Source organism: Bidens hawaiensis, unplaced genomic scaffold (assembly GCF_021521415.1).
Source record: "Bidens hawaiensis isolate Kalapana, Puna unplaced genomic scaffold, B.hawaiensis_p1.1 tig00013116_1, whole genome shotgun sequence".
NCBI classification, from domain to species: domain Eukaryota; kingdom Viridiplantae; phylum Streptophyta; class Magnoliopsida; order Asterales; family Asteraceae; genus Bidens; species Bidens hawaiensis.
Window position 1 is genome coordinate 386,658 of NW_027492106.1, and position 27,918 is coordinate 414,575.

Genomic DNA, 27,918 nt, shown 5'->3' on the forward strand with positions numbered 1-27,918 from the left:
TGATATAGAGCAGCATTTGAAGATGTATTAGTTAATTAGTCCATATAAACTAAAGTCCAAGAAAATGGTCCAAGTAATTTATCCAGGAATAAGTCCAGAGATTAAAGCCCAACAGAACAAGCCTAAGAACAGAAAACCCAACAACTTAGACCCACCAAAGACAAGGCCCAAAACCAAAGATCGAGAACTCTGAAAGTTGACCAAGAACCCTGAAAGTCAATCGAGTATGCCTGAAAGTTGGCAAAGAACTTTAAAAATCAACCGAGAACACTAAGTGTTGGCCGAGAACGATCAGGATAGCCCGAGAACCTAATAGAGATCACCGAAAACGATCAAAAACACCCAAGAACTCACTAAAATCCCCGAAAATGATTAGGAATGCCCGAGAACGACCAAAGGTGCTCGAGAACACACAAAATTGGCCGAGAACGATCATGAGACGCCGAGAACACTTGACGATAGCCCGAAAACGATAAAAACATGTCCAAGAACTCCCAAAAGTGGTCGAGAACACGTAGATGATTGACTTGGTATACTTGGAAAGTAAATCAAATCTCGAGAATGAAGGGATTTGAATTTAAACAAATGATCCAGTCAAATCTAATCCAAAACAGTCTCAACCAACCCCGATGAACACGAAGAACAATTGTTCTTCGATTTTCAGAAAACTTCAAGTAAATATCAATAAAAATGCCCTTTGAATCAATGATGTCACCTTAACCGAGCCTATAATAGGTCTATAGGCTCCGATACCAATTGTAAGGTCGTGTGAGAGGATCTTTCTATGTGATATCACGTGAACTCGTTGTTAGGCGGAATCTGACAACGAATGGATTCAATAATAATGCTTAAGCCCTTTGTAAATGATTACAATAATAATGCTTCAAAACACATGTTTATAATGTCGGGTGCTTAAGCCCTTTGTAAATGATTACAATATGATTATGCTTCTCTCGTCTCTCTCTCTCTCTCTCTCTCTTTGAACGACCCACCCCAACTAGTTAACAATCCATCATATATATACACATGGTAACCCTAAGCCCAAAAACACAAAGCCCACCAAAAACATGATTTCGGTTTACATAAAGTATCCCAAAACTAAGCTCAATAACCAAAGCGTAAATCATTCCCTGTCGCCCAACAGACAGTCATATAGGATTGAAATAGAACATTTATAGCTGAAAGGCATGGAAAATCATATTCGAATCGAATCAAAAAACAAAATGAATCGAATGTCTCGATTCGATTAGAATGAAAACTCGATTCGATTAAAATGAAAACACGACTCAATTAGAATGAAACTCGACTCAAATGAAACTCGATTATTTTAAACTTCAGCTCTTCCCCAGCCAAGGGCTCTAATTCTTTGACCCTGTTTTGGTCTGTCTCACCTAGAACCCCGCTGCCAAGGGAGCTGCCCCCGGACCCCCATTTGTTAGGGGCTTCACTAACCTAGAAGTATGATCTAGTTAGAAATAGTTAGTAGATAGTATAATTGTTACGTAGTTAGCCGTGAGCATCTAAGGAAGGTATTATAGTTAACTCAGAGAGAAACAGGATTCGGGTGAATTTCTAGCCCCTTTTCTCTGTTATGTTTTCGGGGTTGTGTGCACACTCCTATGTGGTTAGTTAATACACTTATCTATATTTATTTATATGAATAATGATATGAAGAAATGAATGTATGGACGTATGATTGTATGGTTGTATGTATGTATAGATGGTAGGGACCAGACGCTAATAATATCTGAGACAAAGGGGACCAGACCTTGATAATATCTGAGACAAAAATGACTAGATCCTAATAATATTTGAGATAGAAGGACCAGACCCTAATAATATCTAAGATGGTAGAGATAGTTACGTATGTAGTTTGAAAGTATGAAAGAATGAAATAATGTACGTATGTAGTTATGTATATAGGTAAATATGTATTAAAGGAAAGTAAACCGGTCAAGTATGTAGTATGTATCTTTGGATATGTATATACAAGTATGTGAAGGTAATGTATGTTTGCCTAATAAACTATAACTCACCTAGCGTAGCTGACTTTTAGAATGCACGAATGTAAATAGGCTAAGGCAGCTAGCTTGAGGGAGGCACATGGCATTGGACTGAAAAGGCTGACATCTTAAGAAGAATGTTATGATGTTATATTTCGTTATGCTTTTATTTTGCTAGATAAATTCGAATGATTTTAAGACGAGTGTTAGAATATTATGTAATATATGGTTGACTTATTAAATTCAGTGAAAAGTTTTAATTAACTATCATATTTAGAACTGTGTTTATGAGTAAATCCAATGCCAATGAAGGGCTCCAAGACAGGGACCTTGCATAAAATAAGAAAAGAAAAACAAGTCAATCTCATAAACAGAAACGACCATATCTTATTTTAAAATTTAAAACCCATATCTTCTGATAAAACAAGTTTAATAAATTTTGCTTAATCTACAACAAGTAATCACTTTTTTATAAACTTTATGTCTTTTATTTAACTAATATTATCTATTTAATAATTTAAATTAATAACTTTGAGAAAAAGTCAATGAAATATAAGAAATAGTTTAACAACTGTATAATGATTAAAGAAAGATAAATAAATGAAAGACTAAAATATCCTTATAATATTTTAAAGTAGTAATATGTTTTAATTTGGTTCATACAGTGAGTTCTCAGGTTCTTACAATTTAACAGGGTTTATAAATGAAATCAACCATATATATATATATATATATATATATATATGTATATATATATATATATATATGTATATATATATATATATATATGTATATAATTAATTGTAAAGTTGTTTTTGTGGATGAAATTAAATATGAATAAAAAACTACAGAATGAGAGAGAAATAAAATTTTAAAATGACTAGAAGGATATTTTGGTAAGTTACCTTTCAACCATCTTTGTTATATATATTAGAATAAATTAAAGCTAAAAATTATTCAAAAAAAAGTAAATTTATTTTCACATATATCTATTATTAATTTTAAATACATAGTAAGAAACAAGATTTCATGAAAAAGAAAATCAGTAACAAGCAAATATGATATTATGTAATGTAGTTCATGGTACATATTGTGAAAAAATAAATAACTTACACTAACAATATAAGTTACCCAAATTACCCAAATTACACAAATTACCCAAATTACATTAATTACCCAACCACAAAATACACAAAATTAAATAAATTACCCATTACTTATACTAAACAAGGTATATATATATATATATTACACAAAATACACAAGTATTCAAATTCTCAAATTACAGAAAATATACAATACACAAATTACATATATCAAATATACAAATTACATAAGTTACATATAATACACATATTTCCATTTCAAGCATGATATGAGAGTGACAACCACTGGTAGTTCTTATAACGTAAATGAGTTACACGTCTTCCCTTCATATAATATGCCTCTATCAAAATTTAAAAAGAAAAACATATTAGAAGTTTAATCATTGTAATACTCAACATATTAAAAAATTCCTGTGGGTTAAAAAAAATTCTTTTAACATGAGAGTAAAGAGGAGTTAAATTTTAAGCTAAAACATAAATATTTTAAATATATAACTTTAAAATTGTGAGATCATTTACATTTGAAGCACACTAAAAAAATATGATAACTAAAAAAATAAATTATCTTGAAAACGAAAATGACAATAAGAGAGAAATTGGAAGAGAGTTATTAAATTGATAGATAATTTGTTAGGAACAGAGAGAAAAATCAATTCAGCATAATAACATGTTGTTTTGTTTATTGAGTTAATGATATGTTTTTAATTTTATTCACACAATTGTTTTTAAAGTTTTTAAAATTGGGATGGGTTCTAAAATGACATCACTAACTTAAACCCTATTCGTTAGGGGTTTCACTTACTTAGAATATGATCTGATTAGGGGTAATTAATTCATATTTATAAATGTTACTTAGTTAGTCATGCACAGCTAAGGAAGGGTGTTACAATTAACTCTGAGAGAAACAAGATCCATGTGAGTTTCTAGTCCCACTTTCTTGTTTTTTTTGGGTTGTGAGCATACTCGATGCGATTAGTTAATACACTTACCTAACGTGATGTAACACCCCGTAACCGCAGCGGAAACGTAAACGGGATGCAACAGACACCTCTGATATCAACCATATTGTTTATAAAGAAAACTGAATACATTAATATACTTCAAATTACATTATCTCATATTTCATTACCGTCTAGGTGATACACACATCATACAATACGATACATAATTCTATTTATTATAATGTATCCTAACATCTCGCACGCAAATCTTACACACATCAAGCACTTAGCACGTAAGCAATCACTTCATCTTAATTGTACCTGAAAAGCAAGTGAGAAAACTGGTCAACTACGAATAGTTGGTGAGTTTCACAATTCGAGTAAACCATGATGAATCAATATCAAAATATAATATTATCGATGTAATTATGCTGAGCCCACAAGTGAAACCTCTGACTATCCACACACAACCCCGTGGCATACTCCGCCCACGAACCTGCCCCAAACCGCTATGCCAAACATTGCATAGCAAAAATATATATCAACAACAAAATAGACATGTGCAACTGGCTGGGAAACATTAGCAAATCCATGCCGGACCAGTTGGGTTTGTCAGACCAATAGTACTATCCACACTCTACCGGCTTTCAGTTAATCACTCGTGTTCTGGGGCCTTAGAATGTTAGCAACTCAGACAATTACCATCTTAGTACATTTCCGTACGATTCCCGTACAATAAAATATATAAATCCACGCAAATCCATGCGTTCAGTACGTACTTAAACATTTCAGTAGTAACATGCTTCCGCCCCGAGAAAATATTTAAAAACAATTCAGAAAAAGGGGCTCGTGAAACTCACCTTAGCACATGCAAGCAGGTAACAACAATCATTATCAGTTAACACGTCCAATCTGTATTATGATCCCTACGATCGTTATTATACAATTATTGATTATATAATCTTTAACCGTATCAACCGGTACATCTGGGGACACTGTTAACCCAGTACTGTACCATTCCGGGGGCAATGTTAACCCAGAAACACTTCTCCGGACTCAGATTGTGATATCGTTTAGAGTTCAGTAGTCAAAATTACTATTAGTTTGTTTTTCCCCGTTTTGTGTGCATAGCACGGTTATCCGTTTTTACGTTTCAAAAATGAGTTTGGTCACACACGACCTGAAAATAGTGGTTGACTGATAATTTAATTAAAGTTGTGAAATTAGAGCTCGGTTTAGACGCCCCGATTGGCCGCGGGACCCGTTTCCGTCTTTAGTGCACCGGAAACTGTTTTATCGGACAAAATTACCCAAATCATCCGAATTATTTTCGGATGATTTATTTTTACTTGTTTAACTCAGTTATATGAAAATAGTTCATTTTTAGGGTTTTTATACACCGGTCAGCTCGTCTACCCGAACTTTGCTGGTTTACGCGTTTTAAACTTTAAAAGTTTGTTTTTATTTTCTTTTTAGCACAAATAATTATCCGTTTAGTCTCGGATCTTGAAATTTTGCACAAATCACTTTTTGACAGTGGGGAATTTTATAAAACTATTTCCAGAATTAATTTTTATATTTAAAATTTATTTATCTATTTTTAAACACCATTTAAACACTAAATATGTCGTAAATACCAAACGACCTTAGAAAAATCCCAAATTTTTCCTGGATGACCCCTGCCATCCACATAGTCCCCTGTAATTTTTCCAGAACCAAAATCCCTTTTTACATGCCATTTTCACTAAAACTGAGCTAGAAAACTCTAGAACTCGTTTAACCGAAAAGCCTACTTAGACTTCTCCAACTGACCTAAACTTTTGTGTGTGACTTTTACATGATATAAAAAGCTTATCTGAAATTTTCCAGAATTTTTCATGATATTTAACTATTTTTCACCATTTTTAGCAAAAACCGAGCATTAAATTCACCAAATATTCATCCTTTGTCCAAAAATTACCAAAAATTCACAGAACTCATATTCTCATGTATTTAACACCTCTGTAAAATTTCATGACCTAACTCTAAACCATCCACAATCTGTCCAAAAATCCATAACCGAACATAAACCGAATATACCTTTCGTTTTCCGCCACTACAAGCTACAAACTCGTCTTTCCGCCTTATCTACCACTACATACAGAGCCTACAACCAACATACCACAATACCAAGCAAGTTACACTCACAATCAAGCCTCTTACACTATAGTTTCGGTTATTGTTTCAAAACTAAAGTTTAAACCGTAAAAATTCGTTTTTGGTTCGTTTAACTCCTTTCTTGGACCAAGATCCCTTGGATAACCCGTATACATCACTTGATCATGCAAGAATCGGTTTTCATCTTTGAAACCTCATTTTCTTGCAAACAAACTCAAGAAACGAAGATGGAAACGTAAATAACTCGACTTTTTACCTCGGTTTTCTTGCTAAAATCTCGGGTTTATGGATCATAAAATGGAGAGAATTCTTGAATGTTCATATGTTTGATGTAAAAAAGAAAAATGAGAGCATGGGGATAACCCCATTTCCGATCGGAATATGAGGGGGGTGGGGTGGGACCCACCTCTCCATTCCTAGCCACATGTTTGGATTTCGGATATCCGGATAATGTTTTGGATAATCTGGTTCAGTTTGTTTTTCGGTTAAATGTTTAATTCGGCTTAAAACGAGGCTAAAACGGTCGTTTTCGGCTTAAAAATGAAATTTATATAAAACCACTTTTAAAAACTTTAAAAACTTAAACCATGACATTTATTAACTTAAAACATCATATTATTAATAATTGCGCATCTTTTTCGGCTTGATCGATCGTCTCTTGCTCGGTTTGGTATTGAAGGTTTCGTTTAATGTACCGACGTACCATTAAATCGAAAATTATTTTTCTGTGCCTTAATTCACTTATCCCGAAGCTTTAATACTTCGTAAACATCACTAAATACCATAGATATCGTCTATAATTGAACTCTCGATTCGTTCGGGTTTCAATAACTATCGATCGATTAATCGCATGTTCAATACGATGAATTATATATTCACGTGCAATCAATACTGTGAACCATGTATTCTCGTATAATTACTATGGTAATTCATGTACCCGACATTAAATATAACGTAACTATTGTCTACCGATTAGGGTCTACCTGGTTTCGTCGGAATCGTTACACGTGATAAGTGTATGATAGGTGTATTTTTTATGAATGATATATGGATGGGATAGAAACGGTTAGGAGTATGTATGTCAGTATATATATATATATATATATATATATATATATATATATATCTGCATGTATGGTTGCATGGTTAAAGGGTTGCAGACCCTAATAATATCTGCAAATGTTTAAGGGTTGCAGAACATAATAATATATATAAATGTTATAGGTCGAAAGACTCTTTAAAACATAAAAGGATTATGTATGTACCAACTAATGAAAGTAAGTTAAAATAATGAAAGTATATAAGTATGAATGTATGTATGAAAGGAAGGAAAATAAGTTAAGTATATAATATGTATCTTCGGTTACGTGTATGTAAGTATGTGTAAGTTGTAACATCTCGGATTTTTCAAACCCGTATTCGTTAACATTTAACCCGACTCGGAAATATTGTAGTTACTTAATATTAATCAAAATCAAATATATATATATATATAAGTAAATGAGTTTCTAATATTCATTTTATACCCTTAAATTTCTTAAAGTTATTTATTCTTGGTTTAAACTTTAAAATAGTCAATAATTGAACATTTCAAAAAGTTTAGGGACTATTATAGCAAAAAAAAAAACCAAGGTTCCTTCCTTGGCTAGCCGGAGCATCGCGCAGGGAGACCTGCCACCCCCGTCACGCACCGCCTCCACACCACTGGTCAGATTGTTTAACTTTATTTTGTTTCCTAACTCGTTTAAGGCATAAAATCGTTTATTTTAGGCATGTTTGAGTGAATTAAGGTCCGAGTAAACATCTTGTAACTAAACTACAAGTGCTAATTCGTTTCTTACTGCCCAAGACCATATCTTAATGTATAAATCATTGATTATTTCCTTAAAACGTATTTACTTGCTTAAACGGGCCAAAAAGCCCATAATTAGTTCGTGTTATATATTCTTATACTAACAAGCCTCATTCATCTGCTGTAAACTTTAATCTAACCCTAAAGAACATCCCATAGCCTTCACCTACCTCTGTTCATCCTCCAACCCTTCGGTTTTTGCATCTTCGTTAAAGATTCAAGACTTGTTCGTTGACTTTGCTTGCTTTAGGATCTTTGACTTCTGTTTCTTGTCAAACCTTTCACTTTACGGGTAAGTTGTAAACTGAAGAATTGTTCATACACATTCCTTAGTCAATAGCCTTCAAACAATTTATGAGATTGAAGGGTATTGACTGGTCAATTGCTTTAACAACCCGATCAAGGGTAAAACAGTCAACAAGTTTGACTTTTCGTTTTCTCATGCTTCTGTTCGGATTCAACGTTCGGTCCAGAAGACTTTTCTTCTCATAATTAAATTTTAAGGGTTCTGACAAAAACCCGACTCCCGAATCGAAGTTCAGATTCTAGTCAGACTCGACTCGTTTAAACATTAAAATCAACATAACTAGAGTTCTACCCATCCTTTTGGATTGATTCCAGCGGAATTAAGTTTGTTTTTACTTATAGTTTCATATCAAAAAGTTTCAGATTCTGATCATTAATCACATTGGACGCGTATTGGACGACTCGCTTAAATCATTAGTTCGTTGTCGAATTTTTTAATTGCCTTCCGTCTAAGGTGAGTACCACATTCCCCTATTTTTACTTGTTTTCCACGTTTTGGGGACATATGTGTAAATTATATTTCTCATATATACTTATACTCAAAACTGCAACTTTGTCTTATGTGTTAACAACTTATACTTACTTGTTTATGTGCTTATTTGCTTTGTATGCTTCCGCATTCGGAGAGGTCCAATATAATATCAGTCTAGTATGATCATACGCCAGTCGTTATAGCTTTGTGCTTCTCGACATCTCAGTTATATTTGCTTATTTGGTTAATTTGTTATACTCATATGACTTGTTGCAAATACTTATTTTCAATATGAACATTTAAACTGGTGTGTTGCTTTCTCAACCATGTGTTGACAAAACCATTCTATTTGTATATGCAGGTTATCATTGATATTCAAGCTGGTTTGGAAGAAAAACTTAGAATTGCACGCTAGAGAGAATACACAAGATTATAGACTTTGATATATTTGTATTGTTTTATTTATTTGATATATGGATTTGGTATTTGATGTTTTTGATTATTTAATTAACTTAATAGATATTGTCACATTTAATATTGCATGATAGTAACTTTTGAAAAGCTGTGAGCAATCAGTTCGCCCCGGCATTTCCACCGTAGGTTGGGGTGTGACAGATTGGTATTAGAGCCGAAGGTTTAAGATAGGTCGTTAGAAATTGCCTTAGACACATGTTTAGGAACCCTATACGTGCCTATCTGTTTACCTTTATGTGTTCAAATTAAATTGTTTACAGCATTATTAGATAATTATTATTTATTATCTATTGTATTGTTATGTACACACACACAAACTCCGAGGTTATGCCTCAACATTCAAAGAAAACTTTTCAAAAAAATTAGATTGCTTTTATTTTCGGGAAATTCCTTAAGAATTCCCACCTGTTGTTTTTGCTCGTACACCTTAAGGCTAGGTTATGTGGCATGTCCCTACGATAAATGAAGTGGGAAGAGAAACTGTGAGTTGGGCACTGGCAAAACAGTTCCAAGAACCAAAGGTAAGACGTTATTCTTACCTGGGTGATAACCTGACCACAGTACTCAACCTATGGACCCGAGCGAGACCCACAAATGCCATATGACCGACACCTTAGGTTGATTTTAACCGAATTCACGGTGATACGTGGCTAAACTCGGTTTTCCCAATTATTGTGTTCCGTTATTTAAATGGTTAGCAGGGTGAAAAATCCATGGAACCCATGGGCACTCCTATGATCCATTTCTTAACTTGTTTTCGTATTTTTGTTGAAGTAATCAAACATGGTGATTCACAAGATACTCCGACTACCCATATTTATTTCGATAGTTCGTTATTTAGTTTGGTCAGTTAAAACGCCGTGTAACGCTCGTTGGGCCGACAAACTTCGTTGCATTATTAATTCATTAATTAGTTGGGACAAACAAATTGCCATGTAACACTCATGGGTCCAACTCATTTATTTTTCGTTAGTTCGTTGGGCCATTCAAATTGCCATGGAAAGCTCATGGGAGGCCAACATCCACAATTTATATTCCGTTAGTTATTTTAAACTTAATAATCAAAATTTTAAACTGACTTAACTCCTCATGTAGCATCACACATTAATCTTACTGACTACATCTTTTAATAACTATTTACGCAATGTACCTCACTCATCTTATAAACTTTTACTTTTGATCCTCATGACGCAGTTCCCTTTACTTCTCAAGGCAATGTTATTATATCTTACCTATATACTTAGACATTTCATTATCCTAATGTTTTCCTCAACTCATCCTTCATCTTATAAATCTCTATTTTTGGTTCTCGTAAAATGTCCTTCCTAGGAAATTAACGTAATCAACTCCGTTCACCTACTTCTCGTGATTGTTGTTCGACTACTAGAATCACCAAGGAGTGCTGCTGTATGCTATTAATCGACCAACCGCCAATCTCGACAAAACTAAAATTCGCCGAACAAGAAATCTTATACTACCTCATATCCATATTATTTAAATTGCATTTTCTTATTTATATTGTAAGCCCCCCCGGGGCGTCGCTGATCGATACGAGATCCGCACGAGGTCTAGGAGTGCGGAATCCTCCTAGACTCGTTTAATGGTGTAGAAGACGAAGAACACGATTACACATAAACAAACACATGAACAAACACACGAATGGGATAAACGAATCTGCAGATCCTTTATATAATAACCAAACAACGTTACAAACCGAACAAAAACAAAGACACGATCGACCCGAGGTGAGCTCTACCTCGGGCCGTCCCACACGAATCTCCCTCTCTGTTTCTCTCTAGACAATTGAATTGAACACAAAATACTCTAACTTTCTGGATAGTTAAACCCTAAACAAGACACACATATATATAGATAACCAACTTCGCGGGCTTGGGCTGGCAAAGTTGTTCTAACTTCGCCACTTCGTCTCCACTGGTCAGAATTGCATAGCGACGGTCACAAAATGCACCAACAGACTCCCCTTTGACCGTTGCTCTCAATTCTAACAAACACAAAAGATCATCTATTACAAAACATGCACAAACATATATCCATATCCTCAAACTATAAATTTCTAAGTACATTTAAATCCTTATCCTCAACTTTAAACTATAAATATTTTATTATCTCTTGTTTTCCTCAATATCATGATGGTTTTCACAACTTATTTTCCACTTTATAAATCTTCATTATTAAAATTCAATTATTGTAAATTTTATTATTAAACTAAATTACGTATTCTCTAAATTTAATTTCCATTTCTAAAAAAAATCATTAATTTAACTTTTATTATTAAATTGACTTTTTGATTGAACCTTCATTGTAAATATTTCAACTCTCTACTTTGATTTTTTGAAAATTTTGAATCTTCACTAGTACTAATACATATATATATACACATCCCCTATTATTTCATATCAACTCATTCCCACAACTTACCAATCATTTCATTAAAACTTCATCCTTGGTTCAACTCTCTAAATGATAAAATATGAACGTTTTAAATGATAAATTTGTAGTTGTTAGAATAGTTATGGTGGTTCATGCATTTCTAGCCTCGCATTTATCTCAATATATTATATGCTTTACTTTAATTTAAAATTTATTATTTACTCAAATTTCCATTATTGGTAATTTAAATTACTTACTCCATAATATTTATAACGATTTTGTGAAAAAGGAAAAATCCACGAATTCCCAATTTAATCTAATTTATCAATTACCTACCTTATATTTAATATAATTTTAACGGTTTAATTTGAATAGGACTATCTCGCTGATTCGGAAATATCCGCTTCCCAGTTTAATCTATTAACAATTTAATTCAAATACGTATATTTTCGCATTATAATTAGTATTTAAATTATTAATTACTAACTATTATAATATTATAGAACATCTTAAACGAATTAATCTAATCTCAAAATCATCAACTTGAAAAGCTATAAATTTATAATTAATTCCTCTTTAAATCTCATAAATTCTCAACTAACTAAACTCGACACACCAAAATCTTTGTTTAAACTTATACTCTCGATCTTAAGAAAAGTTATAAATTAAACCTTTGCGTAATCCATCCCCTTAATAAAATTCCTTTATCGAAGATTAATCAATTAGGATCTTGTATCTCCATCTCATTTCCTTTATTCTCAATTATCTTAAATAACACCAAAATCACCAAATCTATTTTCTTCAATTGACAAAATTTTACTTTTAAAAGCAAAAGAGGCTTTCGAAATCTTATGATTTTATTGATTCAACTAGAACATTTATTAATTATCATTTGAAATTATATTTAAAATTATCAAGACAATTGTTTTCCCTTAAATTTTTTATTTCAAAACGTTTGTTTCTTACAAAATGATGATTTTAATGTTTTATAACCTACATGATGGAACGAATTATGCGGACCATCCGACGATAAGACTAATTATGGTCCAGAACATAATTATTCAAAGTCCTCGCATGGAAATTATAATGCGTACAATTATGTGTCATGATCTAAAACTTAAGGTAGCTTGGGTAACGGTACGAATGATGAAATGATAAGGACATGGTGGATACACCGCTGTTACATCCTATATATAAGTGCCCTTATCGGATTGTCATTTGAAGCGTTGCTTCGGTTATTGGAAGTTCTATGTTATGATATTTCCTTAAAAAGTTTAAATTGATTTCAAAACGATAATTTTTTTTGTTTTCCTTAATTTCGGGACGAAATTCCCTAAAGCATGGGAGACTGTAACATCTCGGATTTTTCAAACCCGTATTTGTTAACATTTAACCCGACTCGGAAATATTTTAATTCCTTAATATTAATCAAAATCAAATATTTATAAGTAAATAAGTTTCTAATATTCATTTTATACCCTTAAAGTTCTTAAAGTTATTTATTCTTGGTTTAAACTTTAAAATAGCCAATAATTGAACATTTCATAAAGTTTAGGGACCATTATTGCAAAAAAAAACCAAGGTACCTTCCTTGGCTAGCCGGAGCATCGCGCAGGGAGACCCCTCGCGCCCGTCGCACGCCGCCTCCAGACCACTGGTCAGATCGTTTAACTTTATTTCGTTTCCTAACTCGTTTAAGGCATAAAATCGTTTATTTTAGGCATGTTTGAGTGAATTAAGGTCCGAGTAAACATCCTGTAACTAAACTACAAGTGCTAATTCGTTTCTTACTGCCCAAGACCAGATCTTAATGTATAAATCATTGATTATTTCCTTAAAACGTATTTACTTGCTTAAACGGGCCAAAAAGCCCATAATTAGTTCGTGTTATGTATTCTTATATTAACAAGCCTATTCATCTGCTGTAAACTTTAATCTAACCCTAAATAACATCCCATAGCCGTCACTTACCTCTGTTCATCCTCCAACCCTTCGGTTTTTGCATCTTCGTTAAAGATTCAAGACTTGTTTGTTGACTTTGCTTGCTTTAGGATCTTTGACTTCCGTTTCTCGTCAATCCTTTCACTTTCTGGGTAAGTTGTAAACTGTAGAATTTTTCATACAAATTCCTTAGTCAATAGCCTTCAAACAATTTCTGAGATTGAAGGGTGTTGACTGGTCAATTGCTTTAACAACCCGATCAAGGGTAAAACAGTCAACAAGTTTGACTTTTCGTTTTCTCATGCTTCTGTTCGGATTCAACGTTCGGTCCAGAAGACTTTTCTTCTCATAATTAAATTTTTAGGGTTCTGACCAAAACCCGACTCCCGAATCGAAGTTCATATTCTGGTCAGACTCGACTCGTTTAAACATTAAAATCAACATAACTAGAGTTCTACCCATCATTTTGGATTGATTCCAGCGGAATTAAGTTCGTTTTTACTTATAGTTTCATATCAAAAAGTTTCAGATTCTGATCATTAATCACATTGGACGCGTATTGGACGACTCGCTTAAATCATTAGTTCGTTGTCGAATTTATTAATCACTTGCCTTCCGTCTAAGGTGAGTACCACATTTCCCTATTTTACTTGTTTTATACGTTTTGGGGACATATGCGTAAATTATATTTCTCATATATACTTATACTCAAAACTGCAACTTTGTCTTATGTGTTAACAACTTATACTTACTTGTTTATGTGCTTATTTGCTTTGTATGCTTCCGCATTCGGAGAGGTCCAATATAATCTCAGTCTAGTATGATCATACGCCAGTCGTTATAGCTTTGTGCTTCTCGACATCTCAGTTATACTTGCTTATTTGGTTAATTTGTTATACTCATATGACTTGTTGCAAATACTTATTTTCAATATGAACATTTAAACTGGTGTGTTGCTTTCTCAACCTTGTGTTGACAAAACCATTCTATTTTCAACGCATATGCAGGTTATCGTTGACAAAACCATTCCTTTTACGCCTTGAGCACTGCTTTTTTATTTTTTGTGTTTGGCACGAGGTCGCCTGCTTTTTGTTTGCACAATTGCGCCAATCTTCTAGACGATCCTTGCGCATCTTGAGTGCACCATGGGTGCACTCTACGCATTTGACCAAAAAGCTTACTGGCTATGTATAACATTTATTTTTGCCAAGTGACACTGATGGGCACCACTACCTTTCTCTCTCTCATACGTTATTTTGCCTAGCCCCGACAAAAGTCATTTAATTTCTTCATATATATATATTCATCACCTTCACCTCTTTCTTTCTCACTTCTTCCTCTTATACCCCGGAAAACACATATCATAGGTGCAAATTGTTTGTTTTCCGATCTAATAATGGGGAGGGCTAAACTACCGATTAAGAAAATTGAAAACTCAACAAACCGACAACTGACTTTTTCAAAAAGAAGAAATGGGATCATCAAGAAAGCTTATGAACTATATGTATTGTGTGACGTGGATGTAGCATTGATAATGTTTTCCCCCACTGGAAAACCTAGCACTTATGCAGGAAAAGGATGGTAAATAAATCAATTACCCCCCTCCCTTTCTCTCTCTCTTTCTCTACAATTGATTCACCTTATTTTGAACTGTCGCGTTTAAGTATTATTGATTACTTACCTTAATTTCGATTTAGATGTATGATATACGTATATACAAGTATGTGAAGGTAATGTATGTTTGCCTAATTAACTAAAACTCACATAGCGTAGGTGACTTTTAGTATGCACGAATGTAAATAAGTTAAGATAGCTAGCTTGAGGGAGGCACATGGCATTGGACTGAAAAGGCTGATATCTTGAGAAAATTGTTATGATGTTATATTCCGTTATGCTTTTATTTTTCCCGTCAATTTCGAATGATTTTAAGACGAGTGTTGGAATGTTATGTAATATATGGTTGACTTATTAAATTCTGCGAAAAGTTTTAATTCACTATGATATTTAAAACTGTTTTTATGAGTAAACTCAATGCCAATGTAGGGCACCGAGACAGGGACCTTGCATAAAATAAGAAAAGAAAAACAAGTCAATCTCATAAAAAGAAACGACCATATCTTATTTTAAAATTTAAAATCCATATCTTCTGATAAAACAAGTTTAATAAGTTTTGCTTAATCTACAACAACTAATCACTTTTTTATAAACTTCATATATTTTATTTAACTAATATTATCTATTTAATAATTTAAATTAATAACTTTGAGACAAAGTCAATGAGAAATGAGAAATAGTTTAATAATTGTATAATGATTGAAGAAAGATAAATAAATACAAGACTAAAATATCATTATAATATTTTAAAGAAATAGTAATGTGTTTTAATTTGGTTCATACAGGAAGTTCTCTAGTTCTTACAACTCAAAATGGTTTATAAATGAAATCAACCACATATATATATAGAAAAAATAATTGTGAAGTTGTTTTTGTAGATGAAATTAAATATGAATAAAAAACTAGAGGATGAGAGAGAAGTAAAATTTTAAAATGACTGGTAGGGTATTTTGGTAAGTTACCTTTCAACCATGTTTTTGTATATATTAGAATAAATTAAAGCTAAATATTATTCAAAAAAAAGTATATTTATTTTCATATATATATGTTATTTATTTTAAATACATAGTAAGTAACAAGATTATGAAAAAGAAAATGATTAATAAGCAAATATGATATTATGTAATGTAGTTCATGGTACATATTGTGAAAAAATAAATAACTTACACTAACAATATAAGTTACCCAAATTACATAAATTACACAAATTGCAAAAGTAAACATATTACCCAAATTACATTAATTACCTAACCACAAAATACACAAAATTAAATAAATTACCTATTTCTTATATTAAAAAGGTATATATATATATATATATATATATATATATATATATATATATATATATAAATATTACATAAAATACACAAGTATTCAAATTTTCAAATTACAGAAAATATACAATACATAAATTACATATATCAAATATACAAATTACTTAAGTTACATATAATACATATATTTCCATTTCAAGCATGATATGAGAGTGACAACCACCGGTAGTTCTTATAACGTTAATGAGTTACATGTCTTACCTTCATATAGTATGCCTCAATAAAAATTAAAAAAAAAACATATTAGAAGTTTAATAATTGTAATACTCAGACATATTAAAAACATCCTATGGGTTAAAAAAATTCTTTTAACATGAGAGTAAAGAGGAGTTAAATTTTAAGCTAAAACATAAATATTTTAAATAGATAACTTAAAAAATGTGAGATCATTTACATTTAAAGCGCACAAAAAATATGATAACTAAAAAAATGAATTACTGATCTTGAAAACGAAAATGACAATAAGAGAGAGAAATTGTAAGAGAGTTATTATATTGAGAGGATGATTTGTTAGGAATAGATAGAAAAATCAATTTAGCATAATTACCTTTTGTTTTGTTTATTGAGTTAATGATACGTTTTTAATTTGATCCACAGAATTGTTTTTAAAGTTTTTAAAACTGGGATGAGTTCTAAAATGACATCACTAACTCCACAGGGGGTTTCACTTACTTAGAATATGATCTGGTTAGGGGTAATTAATTCATACTTATAATTGTTACAAAGTTAGTCATGCACAGCTAAGGAAGGGTGTTACAATTAACTCTGAGAGAAACAAGATCCAGGTGAGTTTCTACTCCCACTTTCTTGTTTTTTTTTGGGTTGTGAGCATACTCGATGCGATTATTTAATACACTTACCTAAAGTGGTAAGTGTATAATAGGTGTATTTTTTATGAATGATATATGGATGGGATATAAACGGTTAGGAGTATGTATGTAAGTATATATATGTAAAGAACTGCATGTATGGTTGTATGGTTAAAGTGTTGCAGACCCTAATAATATCTGCAAATGTTAAAGGGTTGCAGAACATAATAATATATACGAATATTATAGGGCAAAAGACTCTTTAAAACATAAAATTATTATGTATGTACCAACTGATGAAAGTAAGTAAAAATAATGAAAGTATACAAGTATGAATGTATGTATGAAAGGAAGGTAAATAAGTTAAGTATATAATATTTATCTTCGGTTACGTGTATCTAATTATGTGCAAGTAACGTATGTTGTTTGATTAACTAGAACTCACTCAACGTAGCTGACTTTTATTGCGTACGCAGGAAAATAGGTTAAAATAGTTGGCTTGAAAGGGACACATGACATTGGACTGAAGAGGCTAGCATATTGAGAAGAATGTTATGATGTTTTACATTGTGTTTTAAGACAAGTGTTTGAATTTTATGATGGGATTTAGATGATCGTGTAATATATGGTTGAAGTTTAATGTTTCCGTGAAAGTTTTAATCTTTATGATATTTAGAACTATGTTTATGACTAAATCCAACACCTAATGTAGGGCACCGAGCTCGGGGCGTTACATGAGTGCGTTTTTCCTTCTTTTTATGTTTTAGGTATGCAATCATGTCCTTTTTTTGTGTGTACTAGTGCCTAGGTGATCATTTTACGCCTTGAGCACTATTTTTTTCTTTTTTGTGTTGGGTACGAGGTCGTCTACTTTTTGTTTGCGCAATAGCGCCAAGCTTCTAGATGATCCCTATGCATCTTGAGTGGACCATGGGTGCACTCTACGTATTTGACCACAAAGCTTACTAGATATGTATAACATTTATTTTTGCCAAGTGACACAGATGGGCACAACTACCTTTCTCTCTCTCATACGTTATTTTGCCTAGCCCGACAAAAGTCATTTAATTTCTTCGTATATATATATATATAGATTCATCACCTTTACCTCTTTCTTTCTCACTTACTTATACCTCGGAAAACACATATCATCGGTGCAAATTGTTTGTTTTCTGATCTAATAATGGGGAGGGCTAAACTATCGAATTGAAAACTCAACATTCCGGCAAGTGACTTTTTCAAAAAGAAGAAATGGGATCATCAAGAAAGCTTATGAACTATATGTATTGTGTGACATGGATGTAGCATTGATAATGTTTTCCCCCGCTAGAAAACCTAGCACTTATGCAGGAAAAGGAAGGTAAATAAATCAATTACCCCCCCTCCCACCTTCCTTTCTCTCTCTCTCTCTTTCTCTACAATTGATTCACCTTATTTTGAAATGTTGCGTTTAAATATTATTGATTACTTACCTTAATCTCGATTTGGATGTATGATATACGTATATTCAAGTATGTGAAGGTAATGTATGTTTGCCTAATTAACTAGAACTAACCTAGCGTGGCTGACTTTTAGTATCCACGAATGTAAATAAGCTAAGGCAGCTAGCTTAAGGATGGCATATGGCATTGCATTGGACTGAAAAGGATGGCATCTTGACAAGAATGTTATGATGTTATATTCCGTTATGCTTTTATTTTGCTAGACAATTTCGAATGATTTTAAGACGAGTGTTGGAATGCTATGTAATATATGGTTGACTTATTAAATTCCGCGAAAAGTTTTAATTCACTGTGATATTTAGAACTGTGTTTAAGAGTAAATCCTACACCAATGTAGGGCTCCGAGACAGGGACCTTGCATAAAATAAGAAAAGGAAAACAAGTCAATCTCATAAAAAGAAACGACCATATCTTATTTTAAAATTTAAAACCCATATCTTTTGATAAAACAAGTTTAATAAGTTTTGCTTAATCTACAACAACTAATTGCTTTTTTATAAACTTCATGTCTTTTATTTAACTAATATTATCTATTTAATAATTTAAATTAATGACTTTGAGACAGTCAATGAAAAATGAGAAATAGTTTAATAATTGTATAATGATTGAAGAAAGATAAATAAATGAAAGACTAAAATATCCTTATAATATTTTAAAGAAATAGTAATGTGTTTTAATTTGGTTCATACAGTAAGTTCTTAAGTTTTTAAAACTTAAAAGGGTTTATAAATGAAATCAATCATATATATATATATATATATAATTGTGAAGTGGTTTTTGTAGATGAAATTAAATATGAATAAAAAACTAGAGGATGAGAGAGAAATAAAATTTTAAAATGACTGGAAGGGTATTTTGGTAAGTTATCTTTCAACCATCTTTTTTATATATAATAGATTAAATTAAAGCTAAATACTATTCAAAAAAGTATATTTATTTTCATAAATATTTGTTATTTATTTTAGATACATAGTAGGGGTGAGCACGGTTCGGTTCGGTTTGGTTATTGGGTGAAACCCAAACCTAAACCTAAGCTATCGGTTATTTTAGAATATCAACCAATCGGTTTTCGGTTATTTGATTATTCGATTATTCGGTTTAGGTTATTTTCGCTTTTTTTATTGTGAGTAGACATTACAAAAAAATAGAATTCAAAAAAATAGAGTACCTCATACATATTGAATTCAAAATACAAAAATAGGCACGTTTTATGTTGAACCAAACAAATACAAAATTGTTTGAGTGGTAGAGTTTAAAAAACGTTCTTAATAAAAAAAACTAAAGGTTTCCCAAATCTTCATTCATTGTCTTATTCATCTTCAAAGTTTAGACTCAATCTTGATCATCTTCATGATCTTCATTACCATCAATAGTGGATTCTTTTGGTGTTTTGTTTCTGGTCATAACATCTTAAAAAATACGTAGAAAACATAGGTTCAATTAATCGGTTCGGTTCGGTTTTTTCGGTTTTTTTAAAATGAATAACCTAACCTAAACCCAAAAATCGGTTTTTCGAAAAACTAAAAAATTAACCGTCGGTTAATGCTTCGGTTCGGTTTTTTCGATTATTCGGTTTTGGTTCGGTTAATTCAGTTTTATGCACACCCCCTAATACATAGTAAGCAACAAGATTAAGAAAAAGAAAATGATTAATAAGCAAATATGATAATGTCTAATATAGTTCATGGTACATATTGTGAAAAAATAAATAAGTTACACTAACAATATAAGTTACCCAAATTACAAAAATTACCCAAATTACAAAAGTACACAAATTAGCCAAATTACATTAATTACCCAACCACGAAATACACAAAATTAAATAAATTACCAATTACTTATACTAAACAAGGTGTATATATATATATATTACACAAAATACACAAGTATTCAAATTCTCAAAATACAGAAAATATACAATACACAAATTACATATATCAAACATACAAATTACATAAGTAACATATAAAACACATTTGCATTTCAAGCATGATATGAGAGTGACAACCACTGGTAGTACTTATAACGTAAATGAGTTACATGTCTTCCCTTCATAGAATATGCCTCTATCAAAATTTAAAAATGAAAACATATTAGAAGTTTAATCATTGTAATACTCAACATATTAAAAAATTCTTGTGGGTTAAAAAAATTCTTTTAACATAGAGAGTAAAGAGGAGTTAAATTTTAAGCTAAAACATAAATATTTTAAATAGATAACTTTAAAATTGTGAGATCATGTACATTTAAAGCACAATAAAAAATATGATAACTAAAAAATGAATTACTGATCTTGAAAACGAAAATGATGATAAGAGAGAGAAATTGGAAGAGAGTTATTAATTTGATAGATGATTTGTTTGGAACAGAGAGAAAAATCAATTTAGCATAATAACTTGTTTTGTTTATTGAGTTAATGATATGTTCTTAATTTGATCCATACAATTGTTTTTAAAGTTTTTAAAACTAGGATGGGTTCTAAAATGACATCACTAACTCCAACCCCGTTCGTTAGGGGTTTCACTTACATAGAATATGATCTGGTTAGGGTTAGTTAATTCATACTTATAAATGTTACATAGTTAGTCATGCATAGTTAAGGAAGGGTGTTATAATTAACTCTGAGAGAAACAAGATCCATGTGAGTTTCTAGTCCCACTTTCTTGTTTTTTTTGGGTTGTGAGCATACTCGATGCGATTAGTTAATACACGTACCTAAAGTGGTAAGTGTATGATAGGTGTATTTTTTATGAATGATATATGGATAGGATAGAAACGGTTAGGAGTATGTATGTAAGTATATATATGTAAAGAACTGCATGTATGGTTGTATGGTTAAAGGGTTTCAGACCCTAATAATATCTGCGAATATTAAAGGGTTGCAGAACATAATAATATAAACGAATGTTATAGAGTGAAGGACTCTTTAAAACATAAAATGATTATGTACGTACCAACTGATGAAAGTAAGTTAAAATAATGAAAGTATACATGTATGAATGTGTGAAAGGAAGGTAAATAAGTTAAGTATATAATATGTATCTTCGGTTACGTGTATGTAAGTATGTGTAAGTAACGTATGTTGCCTGATTAACTAAAAACCACTCAACGTAGCTGACTTTTAGTGCGTGCGCAGGAAAATAGGTTAAAATAGTTGGCTTGAAAGGGACACATGACATTGGACTGAAGTGGCTGGCATATTGAGAAGAATGTTATGATGTTTTACGTTATGTTTTAATACAAGTGTTTGAATGTTATGATGGGATTTAGATGATCATGTAATATATGGTTGAAGTTTAATGTTTCCGTGAAATTTTTAATCTTTCTGATATTTAGAACTATGTTTATGAGTAAATTCAACACCCAATGTAGGGCACCGAGCTCGGGGCGTTACATGAGTGCGTTTTTTCTTCTTTTTTTTGTTTTATGTATGCAATCATGTGCTTTTTTTGTGTGTGCCTAGTGCCTAGGTGATCCTTTTGCGCCTTGAGCACCGTTTTTTTCTTTTTTGTGTTAGGAACAAGGTTGTCTGCTTTTTGTTTGCGCAATTGTGCCAAGCTTCTAGATGATCAATGCGCATCTTGAGTGCACCATGGGTGCACTCTACGCATTTGACCACAAAGCTTACTAGCTATGTATAACATTTATTTTTGCCAAGTGACACAGATGGGCACCGCTACCTTTCTCTCTCTCATACGTTATTTTGCCTAGCCCCGACAAAAGTCATTTAATTTCTTCATATATATATTCATCACCTTCACCTCTTTCTTTCTCACTTCTTCCTCTTATACCCCAGAAAACAAATATCATCGGTGCAAATTGTTCGTTTTCCGATCAAATAATGGGGAGGGCTAAACTACCGATTAAGAAAATTGAAAACTCAACAAATCGGCAAGTGACGTTTTCAAAAAGAAGAAATGGGATCATCAAGAAAGCTTATGAGCTATCTGTATTGTGTGACGTGGATGTAGCATTGATAATGTTTTCCCCCGCAGGAAAACCTAGCACTTATGCAGGAAAGGGAAGGTAAATAAATAAATTACCCCCCCCCCTCCCTTTCTCTCTCTCTCTTTCTCCACAATTGATTCACATTATTTTGAACTGTTGCGTTTAAGAATTATTGATTACTTACCTTAATTTCGATTTGGATGTATGATAGCATTGAAGAAATTATGTCGCGATATGTTAATCTTCCGGGTCATGAAAGGGGAAGGTATTCATTAGTGTTAATGCTTCTAGTAAATTATTAGGTATTAAATTATTAATGATTCTACTCTAATTTTTATTTTTGTCATTGTTCTTCATGTTCATTCTGGATCCATCTTGGTGAATATAAAACTTACTAAAGATTGCAAAACAGAGAGGTACATATTTTACCCAGGCAGCCTTCATAAAAAAATTAAAAACTGCAAAACGATGTATCTATAAAAAACACATGTTGGTTCAAGTTAAATTAATTAACGCTTATCTGTATGTGTCTTTAGTATCTCGAAAGAGCTCTCGGAAAGTTAGAAAGAGATGCACAAGATCGCCAAGTTCAGATCCAAGTCAGGTTGTTAATTATTTATTTAATTCACTATTAACTATATTTATTTTTTATTGTTCACCTTTTTGTGTTTCTATTTTTAGTTATGGTATTTTGATTTTAATTTAATGTTGGTTTTGTTTCACAAAAGGTCAATAACATAAAAAAAACCGATACTTTCGTGTTTTATACGAAAATTCAAAACTTATAATAGATACATAAAAAAGTCCCTCAATTTAATTTTAGTACACTAGAGTTACTAAATTTATTAATAATAAAGGAAATAGTTCCTCAAACTAGTTTTTGAATATTAAATTCCCTTAACTTGTCTAACAAACACATAGTTTATACAATAAAGACTCTATACCTCTTTAGTTATTCAAAATAAGATTATTTTTGGTGCAAAAGCGTTTAATGTCACTTTATAAATTCTGATAAATTTAAGGGGTAACAATTCTTTTTTTTTTTTTAAAGTAAAAAAAAAATATTTTGCACAAGTTTATGCATCCTAAACAAGTTTACAGCCTTCATACAAACCTAGACCTTTTCATGCCAAATAAAATAAGTACGTTTGTTTTTTTTATGGTATTTACTAATTTATTCTTTCGCAAAAGCATGAGTTTAACTAATTTGTTCTTTTTGGTTTCGTTAGCAGCTCAGCAAGTGAGGATTCACAACTTGAGGTAGACAATCCCAATCTGAAACTTATTAAATCAACAATAATAAATCCTTCAAATCTTTTAACTATATATTACTTTTTGACAGGAACTTCAACAAGAAACCGCCCACTGCAAGTCCTATATAGCAGAACTGGAGAAACAGATTAAGTATATATGTCTTTTTAGAACTGTTTTTAAATTATCATTGATATAAAACTTTATATATAATTAAATACATTGAAACCGAATTCAATAGGGTATATCAAGGTGACCCTTCTGAAATTTCAACATTGAGTGAGGCTGAGTACCGCGAACGAATCCTTGAGGAGACTTTAAAGCATGTTTGTGCTCGCAAGGTACACTACATGCTCTACATGTTTTAATATTAATTCAAAATCATATACCATAGTTAACAAACATAATAATAATCAGAATTTTCTTTCATTTGTTTAGCGAGCTTTGAAGAAATTCAACAATGCGGATGCGCAGTCAAGTTCACGAGTTCGTCTTACAAATTACATATTACATTTGTAATGTCTTTTAGTTTGTTTACTTTTTCACATATTTTTTTTTCTGTATAGGCTGTTGCGTTACCTCTCATGCCGGTAAACAACATGGTACAGTCAAGTTCACAGGTTCGTCTTACAATTTACAGATTACATTTTTAATGTCTTTTGGTTTGTTAACTTTGTCACGTATTGTTTTTTTGTGTAGGCTGTTGGTTTACCTCTCATGCCGGCAAACAACATGGTACAGCTAAGTTCACAGGTTCGTCTTATAAGTTACAGATTACACTTTTAACGTCTTTTAGTTTGTTCTATTTTTCACATATTGTTTTTATGTATAGGCTGTTGATTTACCTCTCATGCCGGTAAACAACAACATAGTACATCCTAGTTCAAAGGTTCGTCTTACAAATTACATATTACATTTTTAATGTCTTTTAGTTTGTTCACTTTCACATATTGTTTATCTATATAGGTTGTTGCTTTACCTCTTATGCCGGTAAACAACAACATGGTACAACCAAGTTCACAGGTTCGTCTTACAAATTACAAATTAAAATTTTAATGTCTTTTAGTTTGTTCACTTTATCGCATACTGTTTTTCTATATAGGCTGTTGCTTTATCTCTTATGCCGGTAAACAACAACATGGTAAAGCCAAGTTCACAGGTTCGTCTTACAAATTACATATTACATTTTTAATGTCTTTTAGTTTGTTCACTTTGCCACATATTGTTTCTCTGTATAGGCTGTTGCTTTACCTCTTACACCGGTAAACAACAACGTGGTCGTGTCAAACCCTGGCATTATCTTTGACTGGCTTCCACCAAGAGAGCCACAAGTACAAATTGTGAATTTCCTGAACTTCGGTGGGCTTCTCTCTCCGAGGTAATTATGAATACATTATACATGTATTGTGATTGGTTGTATAGAGCATGCGTGTGTTATTAGATAAAATTGTAATCTTTCTAGTGTGTTTTGTGCAGACAAAATGAACATGTGACCCCCAGTGCTGTGATTGAGTCTGAGAATAACGTGAATGTGAGTGTTAATGTTCAACAAACTGAGTTTGGACTAGAGTATGAGAATAATGTGAATGTGAGTGTTAATGTTCAACGAGCTGAGTTTGGACAAATGCTTGATATGAACCTTTCCCCTTGGGCACCATCTTATCCAACTGGTATGCCTGTTAACAAAACAAATATTTATGGTATTGTTAATTTTATTATTTTAGTATGATGTTACATAATGGATAATGGTGTTGTGTTTGGTAGGGAATTTGGAGATTGGGATGCCGCATGCTGCAGAACGTGTGTTCAACGAGGCTTTCCTGCCTTAGTTTTTATATCATAAAGTCTAAAGTGTTGGGTTTTCGTTTTGTGTTAATGTTTATGTAAGACTTGTCGTGTTTGTGTTTGAATTTTTTGTGTAAGACTTGTCGTGTTTGTGTTTTTCATGTCATGTTGGATGATGAACGGTAAGTTGGATGTGTGCTATGTTATATGGCTTGTGTGGTTGATTTGAATGATGCTTGAATGGAAACCATATATTATTGTTTAGCCAGTTGCAACAGAGACGAGATTGCTCCTGTTGCTTTGATGTTTTATCATGCAACTGCTGAAAAAGAGAATATTACTGTTTGCCTCCCTGGAATATATCGTCGCGAGATGGATTGACCACTGAAAAAGAATTTGCGCATGTTATACCATTGTATTTCTCTGACGGGTTTTTTTTGACTCCTACCGTCAGTTGACCAAGCGTTGACTGTTGAATGGTAAGGGTAATTTAGTAATCTTCTTCTAGTAAATAATAAATATAATAATAATAGTAATAATATATTAGTAATAGGTTAATATTAATAATAATAATAGTAATAATAATAATCATATTATTATTATGATATTCATAATAGCAGCTCGAATTTATTCAACATCTTATTCATCATATTCAACAACCTCCCAGATTCAAGAATTTATTCAACAATAGTAACAATAGTAATCTTCATCTTCATATTATTGAACTAAGTTAACAGTAATCATCATCATCAAGCCGCTCACCCTCCACGATCGCACCTCCACCCCCCGTAGCACCCTCCACGTCGCACCCATTTCCCGCCGCACCCCTCTCCCGTCTGTCTATCCATGAAGAGTTTCACAGCGACAATGTGGAGATCCGGTGATGATTCCGATGAAGCGGTGACGCCGGTTTTTTTTGGCGTTTATTGTTTTTCCGGCGACCAGCTCCGACGACGGCTGCTGTCTCTTTCTCCACCGTCCTTGAAAGATGCCGACACCGTCAACGGCGTCGTTTCGACCAACGGCAGCCGTATATTAGCGTCACCGCCTGTTACATCGTCCATCACTCTGATTAGAGCTAGGGTTTGTAAAACATACAGTAGGAGTAGATGTGTATAGGATGGAGACAGTGTGTGTGTGTGCGTGTGTCAACTACTTGAAGAAGAATGGAATGGTTGCTTTCTCTTTCTCTATATTGGAATTGAAATCATCTCAGAGATCTGAAGTGGGTCTCTCTCTAAATGTATGTTGTATGTCAGTATGATTTTTTATAATTGGTGAAGATGGGTTGGTTTATGAATTGACGAAGATGGGTTGGTTTGGAGGAATTGGTGAAGATAAAAATGGAGATAAAGATGGATGAATTAAAACTTAGGAACCCTAATTATAATTGACGAAAATGAAGTGATAAAAGTGGTTGGTTGTTCGTTCGTTGGTGGTATACCGCGTACGCCGGAGATACAAATAGACACGGATATTATAACTCCGTAGTACGTAATCGTTTGGTGCTCACGGTGAGCATGTATCGGTTATGCTGACATGCAAAAGGATATTGAAATCAAGCATATTAAAACATTAATCTTTGTTGAGAAAGATCTATATGTCAGTTGGTGACAAGGATTATAAAACATATTTAAACGTTAACCGACGTCAGGATAAGCCCATATGTTATTATATTTGTGGGACATATATACTAGATACTGGTATGTTTAATATGTATGATAATATTTGGTGTGTATGTGTACATGCTGTTATGATTGAGCTGGTAACGAGTTATACGGTGAGATTAATATTGATTACTGCGTACGGGATGGGTACGGTAGAATGACATAAAAAGAGTAACTCCAATGATGGAGATTGATATGATTCAGTTGATTGCTCAAAGATAGCAGATGATGATACCGAATGTCGTATCACAGATCACTGCTAGTGTTGATGCAAATGTGATCACAGAATTATAGATCGAGCAATCACATGATTATGAATATTTCAATTCTTAGTGTTATTACTAAGAGTGATAATGTCTCAC

At 32.3% G+C, this 27,918-nt stretch overlaps 1 protein-coding gene across 3 annotated transcripts; it reads left to right on the forward strand.

Moving 5' to 3' along the window:
- Positions 1–18,614: 18,614 nt before the first annotated feature.
- Positions 18,615–26,212, forward strand: LOC143543295 (uncharacterized). Of its 3 annotated transcripts, none has more exons than XM_077035651.1 (14): positions 18,615–18,763; positions 23,065–23,118; positions 23,254–23,269; positions 23,390–23,457; positions 24,083–24,113; positions 24,196–24,257; positions 24,346–24,445; positions 24,543–24,590; positions 25,071–25,127; positions 25,207–25,263; positions 25,343–25,482; positions 25,581–25,774; positions 25,869–25,987; positions 26,028–26,212. In XM_077035651.1, the coding sequence occupies exons 1-13, from the start codon at positions 18,699–18,701 to the stop codon at positions 25,931–25,933; spliced, it is 957 nt and encodes a 318-aa protein (XP_076891766.1). In that variant the 5' UTR covers positions 18,615–18,698; the 3' UTR covers positions 25,934–25,987; positions 26,028–26,212. The 3 variants fall into 3 exon arrangements, with proteins under 3 accessions (XP_076891766.1, XP_076891764.1, XP_076891765.1); XM_077035649.1 differs by lacking the exon at positions 18,615–18,763 and adding an exon at positions 22,316–22,931; XM_077035650.1 differs by lacking the exon at positions 18,615–18,763 and adding an exon at positions 22,316–22,931 and having other exon boundaries at positions 24,086–24,113.
- The last annotated feature ends 1,706 nt before the right edge of the window (positions 26,213–27,918 follow it).